The sequence below is a fragment of the Octodon degus genome, unplaced genomic scaffold (genome assembly GCF_000260255.1).
Source record: "Octodon degus isolate 3935 unplaced genomic scaffold, OctDeg1.0 scaffold00108, whole genome shotgun sequence".
NCBI classification, from domain to species: domain Eukaryota; kingdom Metazoa; phylum Chordata; class Mammalia; order Rodentia; family Octodontidae; genus Octodon; species Octodon degus.
In genome coordinates, this window is record NW_004524684.1 from 4,098,418 (window position 1) to 4,116,447 (window position 18,030).

Sequence of the window (18,030 nt, forward strand, 5' to 3'; positions counted from 1 at the left end):
GGCTCAGAAGGCTTCCAGTGCGGAGTCGGGGCTTCGTGAACTTAGGGTTTTAGTGCGCAGCAGAGTTGATCAGTTGGCAATACAGGTTCCAATTTTTAATCTTTCAGGAAGTATACACAAGAAAGCAGTCTTTGAGTTTACTGAATTTAAGTATTAGTGATAATCAAATGGAGTTTGGGAGTTGGATATACTGACGGGATGACAGTGAAATTAGAAATACCTTATTGTGTTACTTTGTTTTATTTCCAGGTGCTGGTGAATCTGGGAAAAGTACAATTGTAAAGCAGATGAAGTAAGTAGGTTTAAAAAATTCAGTTCTTTTAAAGTCCCCTTCCCATCAGAGGAAATTAAGTGCTCTGATTTTTCCGTTATCCTATTAGAATTATACATGAGGCGGGGTATTCGGAAGAGGAATGCAAGCAGTACAAAGCAGTGGTCTACAGCAACACCATCCAGTCCATCATTGCTATTATTCGAGCCATGGGAAGATTGAAGATAGACTTTGGTGACTCGGCTCGAGCGGTGAGTTGTGGAGTTTGTGGGCACAGCCCGAGGGACGAAGGAATGACTTGCAAGGCAGCGCTGTGCTTTCGAGGACAGGCCTGTAAATACGAGTGACTTCACTCATGGATAGGTGGGAGTGGAAGCTTTAGAAGAGAGTGAAGTAAGGACACGCAGGGTCGCAGCCTCCCCTGGATAGCTGCACTTACCCTCTCCATCATTTTTTTGGAACAATCCAACAAGCACTGTGATATTTCTTTATAATATATTGTAATGAGTAATTCTACCTCCATTTTTGTCAGCTTTCCAGTGCTGTTACAAAATATCCATAGTGATCAACTTATAAATAAAAAAGGTTTGGTTTGCTCTCCCTTTGGGGGCGTGTAGTCCCTATTGCCTCTGGCCTGTGGTGAGGCAGCGCGTCAGGATGGGAGCCTCGGCAGGAGAATGGAGCTAGCAGAGGGAGGCTGTGTCTGGTAATCTCCCTGCAGGGCACCAGTGCAGCTCACCCAGCCCCCGCTAGCTAGGCACCCTCCTGGAGGTGCCACTGTGTCATAGCTGTGGGCAGGCGTCCTGCGCTTCTCGGGGTGTCGCCAGCCAAGCTAGTGCGGTCCTTGCCGCAAGCTTATGTAGTTAGTTCTATGTAAGATCTATAAAATGTACATTTATAACTGGGAAGGCAGAAATGATCTAATGATTTGCTTTCATGGCCAGATTAAAAAGGAGACTAAGCTTCAGTAATGAAAGTAGTAAAGTTTGCATTTCTTTTGAATAAGAAAACATTGCCTATTTAAAAAAAAGATAAGCATCAGAATTTTAGAGCTAAAGGAACCCTTGAAAATGAGCATGCTCCACCCATTAATGTCCTAGTAAACAATAGGAGCCTGTGAAGGTCCCTGAGAGAAAGGTGCAGCGTGCGGCGTGGCGGCGTGGCCTGAGCCGCGTGTCCTTATTGCGCTTGGTGTCAGCTTCTCAGTTTGGTTAGAAGCAGCCCGGGTGCCATCCACAGGATGCTGTCCTCTCCTTGTGTCCTCCCAAACTCTGTTTGATTGTTTAATCTGATTATTTCCGGCCTGTCACTTGTGTATGGTATATGTATCACTGATTGATATAAAATTTGAGCTGACCTGAAACCTTTAACCAAATCCTACCATAATTTTATTTATTTTTTTACAAAGAGCATTGGACTGCTACTACTCCTTTGTACTTTTTACATATTTAATTTGTGTGCGCGCGCACTGTCTCTTTCCCAGAGCCATGGAGACTTCTAGCACGCCCAGTGTCAAGTGCAGTCTCAGTGCCCCCCAGGGGCAGGGCTGGCCCGGTACACCAGGGATCAAACCCCGGTCCCTGAGTTTGCCTAAGCAGGCGCTTTAGTCTGCTGAGCGATCTGGATGGCCAGAGTCTATAACTTTTCAGGAAAGGTTTTTATTTTTATTGTTTTGGGACTAGGAATCAAACTCAGGACCTTGTACTTGCCAGACAGGCGCTACAACACAGAGCTACGTGCCTGGCCCTGAGTCTGTGACTTTTTGTTTTAGAGGCTACTAGATTTTTTAAAAATATCTGAATAAGTCCATGTTAAATGGAAAAGAAAAATGAGTAACATTAGAGGATACACATTGGGGCTATCTTTAAAATAAGTATGATTCACTCACTAGCTATTTAAAAAGTTTTCTTATAATCTTTAAGTTAACTTACTATTTATCCTTTTAAACAAAATTTAAAGTCTTAGGGTAATTCTGGTTTTTCACTTAGATTTCAAAATCTTTTTTGAATGAATTTTAATGTGTATATTTAAAATTTACAGCATGATTGTCCTGATTGAATTCACGCTAGCAAGTGTTGGTGACAGTGTGGCACAAAGGAATCCATAGTACACTGTTGGTGAGGATGGGGGTTAGTTTATCCAATATGGAAAACAGTCAGGCAGTTCCTAAAGAAATAAATATAGGACAGCCACAAGACCAAGCCGCCTATGTCCTGGGTCCTTGGCCAGAGACTCGAGGCATCCCTCCTAACGACACGGCACCCGGGCTTCATCCTGTCATTCACACGACAGCCAAGACAGGCTCAGCATGTCTGTCCACAAACAGATGGTGAAAAAGTTTTGTGGTGCGTGAGTTACATGTAGATAGATTTCTATCTATGTAATATGTATGTACACATACATGCATGTGCACACATAAAGGGATACTGCTCAGACTTGTAACACAACGTGAGCAGACCTGAAGGTCCTAAGGGAGATGGCACGAAGATAAACCATAGTGCCCGCCCTGACTCCCGTGAAATCCAACAGAACCGTGACGTGCAGGAAGACTGGGGAGAAGTGGAACACTGGGGCTGACGGGCAGCATATGAAGAAATAAGGAAACACAGGTCATAAACGGTTCCGTGACAAATGTAGAGTAAATAGATCTAGGGATGAGAGGCATACCATGAGGACTAAGCCGTATCCTTCAAGCCAATGGATTCATTTTTTTTTGTTCAAGAGTATTTATTGAATGAATAAAAGATAATCAAATAGATTTCAAATTGAATATTAGGTAATATCAGAACAAATTGAATATTAGATAAGGCAAAAGTGTTCTGGATATAGTCAAATAATTTCAGAAGAGACAGCTTAGAAGACTGTTTTGAGGGGGCCGTCAGGATAGATCAGTTGTCTAAAGCGCTTGTTTGTACAAACTCAGGTACTGCGGACCGGAGTTTGATCCCCGTCACCACATGCCGCTCAGATTAGCCAACCAAAAAAAGGAAAATTAAGACTGGCCAAATGGCTCAGTGGACTAAAGCGCCTGCTTGGGCTGAGGGCAGCGGTCAGGGTTCGATCCCCGGGGTGCCATGCCGGACCCGAGCAATAGAGACTGGGTGTGGTGGTGCTGCCTGTAATCCCAGCGCTTGGGAGGCTGAAATCAGGCGGATCACTACAAGTCCGATCTACGTAGTGAGACCCTGTAGACCCCATACACCCTGGACTAAATATAAAAGAATAAGACTTTTGAATTATTAAAAGCGATCTTGAAATTTTCTTGGAAGTGTTAATTGCACTAAGCTGTCTAATCTTTGCTTAAAAGGACTCCACAGAAGGAATCCACTCATGAATTAAGAAGGAATTAGTAGAAGGTGCACTCCCTCCCTTTCCGGTTGTGGTAACTGAAGGCTCCTAGAGAGGCCCGCGCTCGGCGTCCTGCAGTTCGATCTTCTTCGTAGCTGCGGGAACCAAGGGCTGCCGCCTGCGCTTGAGGATGGTGGAGGCTCTGTGCGTGCGGCCTTGAGGCCGTGCTTGCATGCCCCATTCTTGCTCAGTGCGTGCTGTTCTGTCTTCCCCCTCCCCCTCCCCTCCCTCTCTCCCTCCTTCCCTCCTGACCTTAGGTTCAGGAGCACCCACAAATGACTCCTTCCCAGCATGTTTTGCTTTTCTCGTGCCCACTTCCTGAGGCTGTGCAGCCTGGCCTTGCACTGTGCCCTGAGGGCCAGGGGCCCTGGTAGCTGCCCACTCCCTGTGCCCATGGGGTCACCAACTGCCTTCACCACGGCACGAACCGGGCGCCCTCTCGCCTCCTCTGCCGGCTGCGAGCCGTGCTTCTGGCTGCTTTGCCCTGGGTCATCTCTACGGTAGCAGCAGGGCTTGTGGCGGAGCTGAGGAAGACGCAGGTGGGAGAAATGTGCCCCCCACACGAGGCAGGGACACTCGTGGGGTGGCATTTCCTAGGCCAGAGAGGAGAAGGCGCGTGTGGACCTGGCCCTGATGAAGCGGTCTGAGCAGTCTGCCGTAGCAGCTGCCTGTGTGTGTCACCACCTCACGCTTAGGGACATTTCAGTTTTTAACAACCAGCAAATGGAAAAGACTAATTTTTCTTCTGCTTTCTTTTTATAAAAGGGTGAGCTGACTCAGTGCACCTTTCCCAGTCGTTCTCTTGGGAATTCCTCGGAGCTTCTTTTTCTTCTTTTTCTGAGCTGCTCTGATTTCTGTTAATGTGCCTGTCTTTTTCACTGTGATTCTCTTGGAATATTATTAGGAATTCTTCACTGTGCATTGAAATATTTTCCTCACCACTTTTTCTTTCTTTTCTTGGTATAATTTTTTTTTTTTTACAATCAGTTCTATTTTGTGTCTTGATGTAAGGAAAGATCTTCACCTTTTAATTATTTTTAAAATTCTTTTCTACTTTTGGAATGCTTATAGTTTTATTTTTTAAATGCCTTTCTCCATCTGCTTAGAAAATTATGTTCATCTATTGCTGGATAGGACCTAGGTATATCTTATAATATGTTTGTTGTTTTACAACTATTTATTAAATTATAGGGAGTGAGAAAAATGAATATCAAGCATTAGCGAAATACCTTTGTTACCGTAGATGCGAAATAAAATACTTGTCTGTGCTGTTATTGATTAGCATATTACACTGCTGTGATTATTGTCAGAATTGCATTATTTTAATTTGTATTGTTCTTAATAGTAATTGGCATCCAGCAGGCTTAGGCCACCCCCCTATCTTCTTCTGTCAAGTACTGAAGCTGTCCTGCCTTTCCCTTCCACAAGAGCTTTGAAAATCAGTTCTCCTCAGCTCTACTGAGACAGAACAAAAAAACAAAACAAAACAAAACAAAACAAAAAAACAAACAGCCCTTGGTATTTCAGTTGCAAGTTTAGCAGAAGGTAAATTGGTGGGAACTGGCAAAAACAGTGTAACGCTGCAGGAGAGAATGACTAAGTGACTAGCGTTAGCAGGTGTGCGCAGCACATTACACAGCAGTTATTTTAAATAGGAGGACCCGAAACTTTTTAAACAGCTGGTACAAGCCGTCACATTTTATGCCCAGTGTCCTTTAGGAACTTCCTTCGCAGGCGTGTGGCCTGCCCGTGGCCCTCGCACAGAGGGCCTTTGATGATCCAGAGCATGGTGCATCAAATTGTGAGGACTGGGAGGCGCGGCGAGGGCCACGTAGCCAGCACCACTTGCTTGGGACCGTGCTGCTCGGAGTGTGGCTGTGGCCCTGTCCTGGGCGCAGGGAGCTTGGAAGTGAGGACAGAGCTCAGGCAGCGGCGTGAGTGCAGCCTGTAGCAGCAGACGCAGTGTGCGTTAATGCCTTCTCTTCAAGTATGGATTCGTGGCTTTGAATTTTACTTTTTCTAGTAGTTTTAGTTTTCAAAGAAATTGAAAGTAAAATGAAACAAAACACAAGACTGGTCCTTGGGAGACAGTTTGGAAACACTGGAACCCTCAGGCTGTGGGGCGTGGCAGGCTGCCAGGAGCTCGCATGTCCTCCTCTGCCCAGGTCCCAGTGGAGCCTGGTGCTCAACAGCCACCGTGCTGTCCCGATAACGAGACACTTTGACCTTTGTTACTTGCTCTGTGCCTGCCCGCCACATGGACCGGCCGCTTTGGAGCAAGGCTATATTGCTTTGATTCTGTAGTGAAATGTAAGTGTTCATTTGTGATTGTTCTGTAATCCCTTTGAAGCTTGTCTTGTTGTATGCACAGAACAAGGGTGTGTGCTCCCTTTTCCCCTTCAGGTAATAGCTCCCCATGGGCAGTCCCTGAGGAGCACATCCCTTCCTACCCATTTGTCTCATCACCTTTACTGCACATTAAGTTCAGCTTGGAGATTTGTTCGTTTATGGGTCTGAATTAATTTAACACTTGTATGCATCATAGGAGTTTAATGTCCAGCATGTTCAGCTCCCTTGCTCTGTCTCAAAGGCCACTGGCTACATGTGCATGCTAGTTTCTCCAGATGAATGTTGTGGTCATTCATGTAGGATTCTGGCTTCTGTGTGACTGAAGGTGGAGAATCTTGCTCTTTATGCTGTTTTGATTCTGAGAAATACCGATATGTCCATGTGGCAGCGTGATGCCAGTGTTTGGAGTGCGCTCATAGCACGCTGTGTTGCTTCTGTCCTCCGGTCACTTATGTCCCATTTGCCTGTATCTCTGTTCAGATAGCAAGTGCTGTTGTCTACACAGAGAACACGTGCCAGCAGTTGTACATTTTATTAATTTGAAAAACATAAATACATATATACGTATTCCTGAAATTTATAAGTATGCATAAAAGTTGTATTTGAGTGGTGCGTTTGTGAGTGATTTCCCTCGACATAGTAAAGACCATGTTTCCACGCGTCATACCAGGTTCACTGTAATCGTCTACATTTTTTGCTTTCTGTGATTTCTTTAAAGGTAATGTAGATTATAGTATCTTTAGGCCTTTTCCCCCCTTTTAAATGATCTTATGGAAAAAATTTAAATGATTGCTTATTTTCTTGTCTCAAATCATTTTGCAAGTTGACTTGTGTTTTTAGAGAAAACGTGTTTCACATTTACATGTTTCCTAAGGCACCCCTTAAAAGGATCCATTGAGAGCTTTAGATTTTCCTGAAGGAGGCACTCACTTTACTCAGAGTGGCAAAACCACCGTACTGATCCACGCCCTCGTAATGCAGTAGAATAAATGCACCAGCCATGATTGATGTGCAAGTCGTACTGGTGTTATTATGAAGAACTGTAGACCACCGAGATGAAGAAGTGGCATGAATGTGTTAGTCACGACCTCTTGGGGTCTTACTCCTTGATGTTTTTTATTTAAACTCTTAATCTCACTCATAAATTTTGTCTTTTGCTGTGGCACAATAAATATTCATCTCTAGCCCTTTTTTAAACTCTCCCAGGCCACGTTAGGTAACACGCATGCGTGATCCCAGCTGCTGGAGAGGCTTAGGCGAGAGGACGGCAAGTTCCAGGCCAGCATGGGACACTTACTGATATTCTCTCTCCAAATAAAATTTTAGAAGAGGCCTGGGGGATCAGCTCAGTGGTAGAGTGTGGGCTCAGCCCACAGAAAGCCCCGGGCTCCACTTCCAGGGACACACACACACGCACACGCACACGCACACACACACTCACATGCACACGGCCCCCACCCATTTCGTTTTTAAAGTTGCTTTAATTGCTGTGACTGAGCTGAGTGTTGGTATCCCGCACTAAGAGTGCCCATCTGTCTGCCCTCTGTGCAACGGGAGGTTTACTCCTCCTTACCGTTTATGACCGGTAGCCTGTCATGGCTGTGTGGTCGCTCGAATTCTTCTCCCCTCCCTCCTGGGTACACGCCTGGGAGTCCTCCAAGGACCACGGCAGATTTGGCGCCATCGTGTCTCTGAACAAGCACAGTGGGGTGTCAGGTGTTTGTCGACATCCACCGGGCAGGCTTGTTCTCGTCCTGCACACAGCGGAGCACTGTGGCTCCCTGGTGACCCCAGGTTACCTTCTCTGCATCACCTTACGGCATGTAGAGCTTGGAAATTCACATGCGTTGCCTGTACTTCATTTGGGCATCGTCTTCCTTCCTATCTCAAATAATCACCCAGGAAATGACTTTTTTTCTTTTCCTTTTTGGAGGATGTTCTTTCTTTTGTTTTGTTGAGCCCTGCTTGCTGCCACCAAGCTGCAGCCCCCCACAGCCTGCTTGCTTTTCACTCCATGCGAGACCTTGCACCCACCTCACATGCCTGCCCTGCTTCCCAGCCTGCGCTGCTGCGGTACGGGGGTTAAGAAGCTGTGTCTGCGTGCTCCTTAGCTGCTCTCTTTCCTGTAAACCTTGCCAAGGCTTTTGCTGGACCAAGAGGAGACCCCTGCCCTTGCTCCGCTGTTGCAGAAGGTCCTGTTCTAAGCAGTAGCTGTTTAGTAATTGCTGGCTTTCTGGCCGCATGCGAATTAGCCCTGGCGCCTGAAGCACGTGGCCCAAGAGTGCGGTGCCTTGGGTTCTTTTCTGTTTGTACAAGACGAGGGATGTGCTAGAACAATTCCCGTTCTTGGGTCCTCCCTCCAAAGCGCCTTCTGACGCCTGGTGTCCACCTAATGACATGGGCGTGAATGGGCCAAGGAGTTCTGTTTTAGGGTTTTTTTTTGTTTTTGTTTTTGTTTTTTTTTTTTAGAAAATGCTGTTTTATATTTGGTAAACAGACTTTTTAAAAGTGACTTTTTAAAAAGAACTTGATGGTGTGCTCGTGAGGTCTTACAGTTTGGGGATAGCTTGAGAGCTGCGCCAACGGTGAAGTGCCTGTGGCAGTCATGCACACAAGCGTCCTGACAGTGCCTTCAGATACTATTTTGTGTGGCAAGAACAGCTAAAATTGAGCTCTTTAGCCAAAGACTCTTTTACTAGAACACCGTGATGTATTTATGGCCCTCGCCCTGAGGCTTTGGTCTGTGGACTTGTTCCTCCCCATGCTGCCCCACGGGGGTCCCAAGAGCTTTTCTCCCAGCACTTCCCACTGTTTCTCACTGTCCTTCAGATTCTGCTAAATTAAATAAGCCAGACACAGAAAGGAAAGCGTCATGAGCTCATTTATCCATGGAATCTAGAAAAGGAAGAGACATTTCTAAATCGAGCTTATTGCAACATTTCAGATATGCCTAGTGATCCCATCCATCACAGGGAATCTGCATGTGCACGTCATATGCCTCCTTTTTTTCTTGTCCCCTCCCATCATCTCTTTAGTGACTCTTCCCTTCTGTACCTACAAAATCCTCGGTTCCATCATTCCCCTCTACCCTTTCCTTCTCTCCCCTTCCCTTCCCGACGCTCCCTTTCCTAGTTCCTTCTGTGACGTAGGTGTTTCACAGCATCGATTGTGATACATTTTGGCCCTTGTTATACTTCAGCTTCCTCTGCCATAGAAACAGTGCAATATTTACACGTGTGTGTCCCCTATATTTCTAAGAGTATGGTCTCAAGGTGCACCCACTTATTTAGAAATGTCTCAAGCTTATCTTTCTTTGTGGCAAAGTAGCATTATTCCATTGCATATTTAAAAACTCACACCTTCTTTATCCAGTCTTCACTTGATGGGCATCAGGACTGTTTCTAAGATTAAACTACTACCAACTGTTCTGTCACATACACATGTGCACGTGTCGCTGTGGTATGATGCTTTCAGTTCTTTTGAGAAAACACCAAAAAGAGAAAAAGCTGGGTCAGATGGGATCTCCAGTCCTAGCTTTTCAAAGAATCTCCACACTGATTTCCATAGTGGTTGTACTAGTCTGCACTCCCTCCAGAAGTGGAGGAGGAGGGCTCCTCTTTCCTCACAGCCCTTCCAGCATTTATTATTGGTTGATTTCTTGAGAACAACCATTCTTTCTGGAGGGAGATGGAACCACTGTGTTGTTTTAATTTGCATCTCTCAAACGACCAGTGATATTGAACATTTTTTATATACTTATTTGGCCTTTGTATTTCTTCATCTGGGATGTGTGGCCTATTTATTTCAAATGCCCACTTTTGGACTGGGGCTTTAAATTCATGAGGATGTCGTTTTGTTTTGTTTTGTTTTGTTTTGTTTTGTTTTGTTTTGTTGAGTTCTTTATATAGTTTAGATATGTGTCCTTTATTTGAGGAACACCTTGCAAAATGTTTTCCTCACTCTGTGGTCAACGGAAAGTTTTCACTGTAAAATCAGGTACAAGACAAGGATGTCCACTGCCAGGACTCCTATTTGATACACTTTTGGAAGTGTTAGGAGGCCAATTAGTCAAGAACAATGCAAGGAATAAAGCTAGGAAGGAGAAAGCTAACTCATCGCTCTTTATGGGGACACTTTTGAATGTCACACTGAGCACTGACAAACACAACGTCAAAGGGAGCTTCTGCCTTTTTCTTGAAGCTCCCTAGAAAGCCTGAAGAGGGTGTGGTCTGGTGGCCCTCTCTGGAAGGCATTGTTCTTTTCTGTCAAAAAGTTCATTGAAGTTGAATAAAGAGATCGCAATAAAAGCAGTCAGATTTAGAACGTTCTCATGGGTTAGTAGTTATTTGGCGGATTGAATGCTCACTGAAATTGATTGAACGCTGCTGAGAAGCACACAGCGCCCTGACATGAGGGACTCATGGGGGCCAGTGCTGAACGCATGTTGTCCATGTGCACGCCTTTCCCTGGCACTTGGCTAAGGAGGGAAACGTACGCTTGGATAGTGTCTTCCCGTGCTGAGAGACTTAATGATTTTTCATGATGAGCTCCAGCTGAAAAGAGAATGCTCCTTAAACTGGCAACAGGGTGAACTTATATTGTCAGCGAGTGTGTTCCACTAGCCTGTGTCCCTCTGCTGCTGTGCACGTAGCACAATACGTTCTGTCTCATGACACGCACCTTCTGTGACACACCTGTCCTCTGGAGGTTAGTCCCTGGACACCCAGCACATGCCAAGATCTGGGATGTAGAAGGGGCACAGGAGTTGCAAGCCCACTACGCACACCTTCCTGAGTATGCTTTCCACATCCCCAGGTTCCACATACCATCTAAGCTCAAGGTCCTTGCTGTGGAAGTCATGGCTCTGTTGCATTGTGTGGGGGAAGAGACAGAATAGAGCCTGTGCATCTTCGACACAGTTGCATTCTTTTCCTCTAGTAGCTTCAGTTTAAGTGTTGGAACGCACAGCTACAACCACACGGAGGTCAGCCAGCTGCGCTCTGAGGATGGCTGTCCAGGGCAAGTAAGGGCTCTCCACCCAGTTAGGATAAAGCTCTGAGTCTCAGGCTATAGAGGACCTTTGTGCAGGAGAGCCTTCTTGCTTGGCCCGTTTGTGGAGTAACTGTGTTACTACCTGGAGACCAAAGCTCGTACCCCACTACCTTTCTATGGCTGCTGCGCCCCAGGATGTATCTCATCTCAACAGAGATGTGCTGCGTGTGTAAGGGTGCACACCAGCACGTGAAGACTCAGGCCCTGTGGAAATAATACAAGATATCTCCTGGTAATATTGCACTGGTCAGAGGCTAAAATGATACCATTTTGCTATATAGGTTAAATAAAAGATAGTGTTAATATTAGCTGGCTTCTTTTGTTTTTACTTTTTTACTGTAGCTATTTATGCATTTTGTATTGTTTTGTTGTGACAGTGTCTGCCCATGTGGTCCATGATGACCTTGAATTCAGTATGGATCCCAGGCTGGCCTCGAACTCTGTGATGACCCACCTGTTGGCCTCTGTGGCTAGGATTTCACATGCACCGCCACACCCCGCCTCAGTGAGACAGTTTGGGACCTGTGGCTGTGTCTGTGGCTTGTGCTGTATTCTTGCCTGACTACAGTAGTCAAACGTGGCTCAGAAAATCTTCAAAGATTGACAGCCTTGATATTTAAGCACAGTTTAAATAAATTCACACACTGTTCTTTCATTTAGAAATGCTTGCATGTTTTGTTCATTTTTGTTCTTCTTCCTAGCTTAGCAAATAACTCCTCCCAGCCGCTTCCTGGAGGGTGTTAGCTCGACTGCACCTCAGGGTCTCTTGGGAATGTGCAGCTCATTCTGTGGACTTATTTTTACTTTCTTACCCCACGTGGACACCCCTCTCTGACCATGTTTCTATCAGTAAAGTATATGCGAGAGCTTGCACTTACTTAGATCCCACGTCAACATCTGCAATGGTGTGCTTTTCTTAGATTCAGAGTGTTCTGAGGTGGGGGAAGGAAAACAACTTCTTCCTCTGTCCTCAGAGATGGTCCTGTCATTATACACCAAATAGTCTGTGGGTAACTCTCCTCTGAGTGAAGTCGCTTTATTCTTCTGGCTTGCCGTTGCCCACCACGATAGACACCACCAGTGCACTCAGCACAGGCCTGTTGTTTATATGTTGTTGCTGTTGTTAGTACTATTATGTTAATGTACTTGGTTGGTACAGGGTCTCACTATGCAGCTCGGACTGTGATGATCCTCCTGCTTTCAGCCTCCCTAGCGCTGGGTTTACAGGCCTGGGCCACCACGCCCAGACTCTGGCCAGCTCAGCCTGCCCTGGGAGTGGGGCTGACATGGCATGTGGAGCTGGGGATCAAACTGTGTGATTCCTGAGCTTGCCTAAGGAGGTGCTTTAGTCCATTGAGCCATCTCACGGGCCACAGACCTGTTGTTTATGACTGCACTTTTGGCTAATGTAGTTTGTAAAGTAGTACTTCAGAGAAAGAAAAGCTACAGCCCCTTCTATTAAAAGCATATGGAGAATTTGCTGTTGCTCATTTGTATCTATAAACTCTCCCTTTGTCCTTTTTAATCTCTAACATGATCTCCCTTCTCTGCTCTAAACTGTGGGCTATTGCATGTTCAGGATGACGCACGCCAACTCTTTGTACTTGCGGGAGCCGCCGAAGAAGGTTTTATGACGGCAGAACTTGCTGGAGTTATAAAGAGATTGTGGAAAGACAGCGGCGTGCAAGCCTGTTTCAACAGATCCCGGGAGTACCAGCTGAATGACTCTGCCGCATAGTAAGTATCCTAATCTCAGCACCGTCAGGACAGTGACGTGCAGGGCAAACCCAGCCGCCAGGTCATTTTGGTTGCAGAGTTGGCTGGCATGGTCACGTACAACACAGGGTCTTTAGGGTGGCAATGTGTGACAACTTTCTCTGTCCTTTGTGTGCTTATAGATAGTGGCACTCTTATTTCCATGTGTATTCCACTGTTTGAAGAGCTCCATCCATATGTGAGTTCTAATGGAAATTCGCAGAACAGGAACATTCTTAGTGTATTTGCAAGACACACCTGAGTGCAAGGAAATTCACTGTGACATTGAATGGGCTTCCTTTCATCATATGAACGGGACCTGTTCAGTGACTGATGACTACAGTTGGACCTTCTGAAGACACGCATGGATACCGCAGGATATTTCCTAAGTGAAGTATCTTTATTCTTGAAACTTGTCAGGGATGAGTGCCCAGTGGCATTAGACACTGCTTATAGGTAATTAAGTGCAGATGTTTGGAAATCTGTCCCAATTAGTCCCGGAAAGTTTGTCAAACAAGTTGTGACAAAACCCAGCCAGAGTTCTGCTTAGTGGCTAATGGACAACAGTAATACTTTTTTATTTATTTTTTTTAAAGGAAGTATTTTTTCATAGTTTGGCCTACAAACAAAAATGTGCCGGATATTCCTGACACAGCATTAATCATTGTTTAAAATGAGTACTGTGCTCTACTAATACTTCGGAGCGTTGTTCTGTTTTGTGGACAGAACCACTGTGTTGTAAGAACAGAAGTGAGGGTTTAATAGGCCCCAGGCATTAGTAGAGCTCTGACTTTCTTGCAGTGGAAGACACAGATGCGGGGCATGGGCCTGGACCTCAGCGCTCACCACTGGCTCTGTGCTGTGCATGCACCTTTTCTGAGAGAGTAAAAGCACGCGTCATTGTTCTACCCACAGAAGTGTTTACAGCCCTTTTTTAACCTTCCCTCTTAATGTTGTATGCTTCTGCCAGCGTTATTACATAACACTTAAGTAATAAGTGGATCACATTTTTATGATGAACCAGGCAGGGCAACTAGTGTCATCCATCCTGCGAGGAGGTACTCTTTCGCCACAACCCTGCACATTTGGCAAAGTCTCATTTCTTTTTTTTTTTTTTTTTAGTGTCTGAAGGTCCCACAATTTTATTTTTTTTAAATATTAATCTTATTGAGAAACAAATAGCAATGAGACAGTTTCAAAACTGATTAATAGGACAGTTTCAATAATTAATACATTGCATATTGTTGTCTTTGTAGTGGTTATTCATAGTACAAGATGCAGACATGATATCCTGTCCAAACACTATCAGTACAAATCTTCTTATTGAATTAAGAGAAAGTCGCTGTATATCTATCCTATTTTGTATATACAGATGCACAATGGTCCTTCATTTGTATCCCCCTTTTTTGTTTAGTTTTGTCAGAGATAGGTATTCCATTGCCATTTAAATATTGTAGGTGCATGAATTCAGCAAAATAATACAATATAGTCCAGGAGTCCATAATAGTAGTGGGTTATCCACAGAACTGACAATGTCAGAAGTTGTTGACTTGAGCCCTTTGCTGGATGGTTAAGACCAAGATAAAGCAAGACCTATATAACAAGAAATGTAACTCTTGTGTCTGAACAAGTCAGTCAAATCCCCTCAGGATTTACCCTGAAGCCCTGTGCCACAGTTTGTAGGTCCTTTGTCAGTGTCAGCCATGTGGATGAGTCATGGCCATGTGGATGAGTCACCAATTTTTTCTCCATGTGACTCACCTTAGGCACACTCTACATCATCGATCACTTTCCTCTGTGGTCCCATAATCTCCTTGATCAGAAAGTTTGGGACATCACGGAGTTACAGGATGTTACAGTACAGGTTCTGTTTATGTCCTGAGTCCTCACTGACCTTGAAAGGCTAGGGCCAAAATGTTGGCTGTCCCTGCAGCCTTTCTTTTTCTCTAATTTTTTTTTGTCTGCAAACATAAGTTGTTAACCTTCCAGAAGAGAAGCTTGATGATATTATTACCCTATATAATATAGGCAGCTGAGCTTAACCTCACTATCTGTCTTAATATCAAACATCTTAGACATAGCATGGAACAGGTATTTTCCATCAAGTATTGATATGTTAAACTTTAAATCCCTACAGAATGTGAAGAAAGAAAATAAATAAATAAATAAATAAATTTCAAAAATTTGAAATAAACAATTACATATTTTTACACAGAAATTTAGAAATCTAACCATATACAACATTATAGCAGGACAGTCCTATGACATTTTTTTCTTGTTTCTTGTTTTCATTTACTACGCTTTTTTTTTTTTTTTACGACAAACATATACTTGAGAGACAGTATAGCGGTAATTGATATGACATGACAAGCAGTACGTATTCAGAAGAGGTGGTGTCTGATTCTGACCAATCGTGTATGCGTGCCATTACTGTCCTTACTCCAGGTGATCTCCTCTAACACTAAATAAAGGGGCGGGACTTCACACAGGGGAGCAAACACAGGAGAAAAATTACACAGAAAAAGCACACAACTTGCCAGCGTATTGTCTGCGTTGGCAACTCCAGCCCCTGCAGAAATACCAAGCTGAATCACTGTTGCTGCAAGAAGGTTGCTTCCCGCTGAGCTCGGAGAAGGGGCTGCTCCTGGACCGAAGCGTGGCCCCTGGGGACAGCAGTGGGCCTCTCTTCATCAGCATGAGGTCCCCATCCTGTCCCCCAGTCTCTAGTCCAAGCCTGGCTCTCGCAGCACACTGTGGACACCAGCACGGAGATCAGTGTGTGGCTTTCACCTCCTGTTCTTTCACTCCTTGTCCTCGTGTTCTTAAGATATAGTGATGCAGCCATTTTTTTTTAAGAATGAAGAAAAAGTGCTGGCCAAACAGCTCAGCAGATTAGAGCACCTGCAAGCAGGCACAGGGGCTGGGGGTTCAATCCTCCTATGGCACAATTGAGATGGCAATTGAGACTGGGCGTGGTGGTGCGTACCTGTCATCCCAGCTCTTGGGAGGCTGTAAACAGGTGGATCGGTACAAGTCTGATCTAGTAGTGAGACCCTGAACACCCTGTAGACCTTTCCTTAAAATACAGAGAAAAGAATGAGGATAATCATAGCAGCCTTTTCTCCAGGATGGTTAGAGATCCTTGGTTTCCGAGTTTTCCTAGGGAGTAAGGTCCTGCCATGTGCTCATGTGGATGTCTGATTGCCAATTTGAAGCTTAAACCCGTGATTGTTTAAAACATGGGAGCTTTTCACAATGCCTTTTCTTAACTTGTTGAAATATAAAAATGCATTATTTTTAGGGCTTGTTAAAAACTATAGCCGTTTTAATAAAATGTATCTATGAGTAATCCGAACACATTTGAAAGACTAGCTATTTTAAAGGACCAGTAACATCTTGCTGTGGTTTTGTTAAGTCAGAATTTTTGCGGTGATGCACAGTGTCGTGTGTGGGATTAAAGGCGCAGAAGCAGTATTAGTGAGGCGACATCACCAGTGTGATAATATTTTTAAAATTGGTCGAAGCAGTACAGGTTGAGCATATCTGTAAAAGTCCAAAATCCAAAGTATTTCTGGTTCCAGACGTCTTGGATAAGGGACATGCGACCTGCACAGTAACCCAGGCTGCGGGCGCTGGGTCCTCAGGCTCCCACGCTGCACACCTCTGCTGACTGTCTCTGAAGCGCTGCTGCCATCTCAGCATTCCAGTTCCCCCCGTGACAGCTCCAGTACCTGCAGCTGGGTGTGCATCTGTGCTCCGGAGAGCTGTTCTCGTGTACATGAGAGGCTTCAGGTTGTTTTTAGCACCACGAGAATGACAACAACAGTAATAGTAACATGGGTCTTTTGTTTGTGAGACCCTGTTCTACATGGCTGAGCAATGTGTCTGGAGGCTAATTCTAATTGAAAGCTCCGCCAGTTGGTGCTGCTCTGCACATGAAGTCATTTCTTGCGTCTCTGGTCCGTCTGAGAACCGAGCACACCAGACATCATAGTGTGGTCACCAGACCACCTGGGGTGTCGGAGGGCTTCTCCCCCCCAAGTTCAGGCTGCTCCACAGCCTCCGCTAAGGCTACTTGCATCGTCTCCTTAGTGTGGGAGCCTGAAAGTGAAAATGAATCTGAAGGTCACAATAGACACTGAGAAAAGGGAAGTAACTTATTCAAAAGGAAAGAGTTACTGAGTTGAGCAGGACAGGAGAGGGAGTGGGGGAAGACATTTATCTAGATATGTAAGCGGGATGGTTTGCACAGCTGTACTGTGCATTTCTGCTGGTCTGTGGAAAGGAGCACTTAATGCTTAATTTGTTTCATCTCCTTTTTTTTTTTATTATTTCTCCCTTTTGTCTTCTTGATTTCTCATACATTTCTTGCTTCTTCCAATTACATACATTTATCTGGTAATATGGTAACTGGTTGGAAGACAACACTATGTATTTCAGCAAACACTGTGAAATTCCTATTACTTTGTTAAGTGAAAATCTGTATCACCTGTAATTTTTTGTTTTAATTCTGATTTGTACTCTCTTTAAAAAATAAAAAAAATTAGTAAAAATTAAAAAAAAAATGACTGCTCCACACTGCATGACAGCTTCCCAGGAGGATGACAGTCCCTCTTCTTCATGTTGTTGCTGTCTTTTCCATTCATACCTGTCACTATCCACAAATCTTTAACCACTCCATTCCACACCAATTCCTCCATACCTTAATTTTCTTTTTCTTTTTCTTTTTTTGGTGTCAGGGATCAAACTCAGGACCTTGTGTTTGCCAGGCAGACCCTTATGCCACTGCACTGTCTCCCCAGCCATCCTCCTGACTTTCTTAATTGCCTCTACCATTTAGCTTGACCCAAAATAATTTGCCTTCTTTCACTGCATGGTGTGCCAACATTGCACGCTGTCTCACAGCAGACCTGGTGAAGCTGGCAAAGAGCATTTGCTGAGTGACAGCAGTCACTGGGAAACGAAATACAGGCGTGGGGCAGAAAGCAGCACTGTGCGGGGTACAAGAGACAGAGGACCAAGAGAAAATATTGCTGTCAGCCTTTGCCTGCGGTTGCCTCACCACTGCCTCCAGACCTTCATCGAAAGACGAAGGGGCCTCGGCCTCCTTTTGCATCCAAACCATGTGAAGAAAAATTCTAAGAAACACATGATATTTGGGGCATTTTTAAAAAGTTCTCTTTCCCTTGAATTGCGGTACCTAAAACAGTATCCACTTTTATTTATTTTTATTTTATTTTATTTTTTTTAAATTT

At 44.6% G+C, this 18,030-nt stretch overlaps 1 protein-coding gene across 1 annotated transcript in view; it reads left to right on the plus strand.

The window, feature by feature from the left end:
* Positions 1 to 18,030, plus strand: part of Gnai1 (G protein subunit alpha i1) — an 80,737-nt gene that overhangs the window by 47,360 nt on the left and 15,347 nt on the right. The window contains exons 2-4 of the mRNA XM_004639252.2: positions 250 to 292; positions 381 to 522; positions 12,600 to 12,757. Coding sequence (XP_004639309.1) covers positions 250 to 292; positions 381 to 522; positions 12,600 to 12,757 — 343 coding nt within the window. The remainder of the gene's footprint in view (positions 1 to 249; positions 293 to 380; positions 523 to 12,599; positions 12,758 to 18,030) is intronic.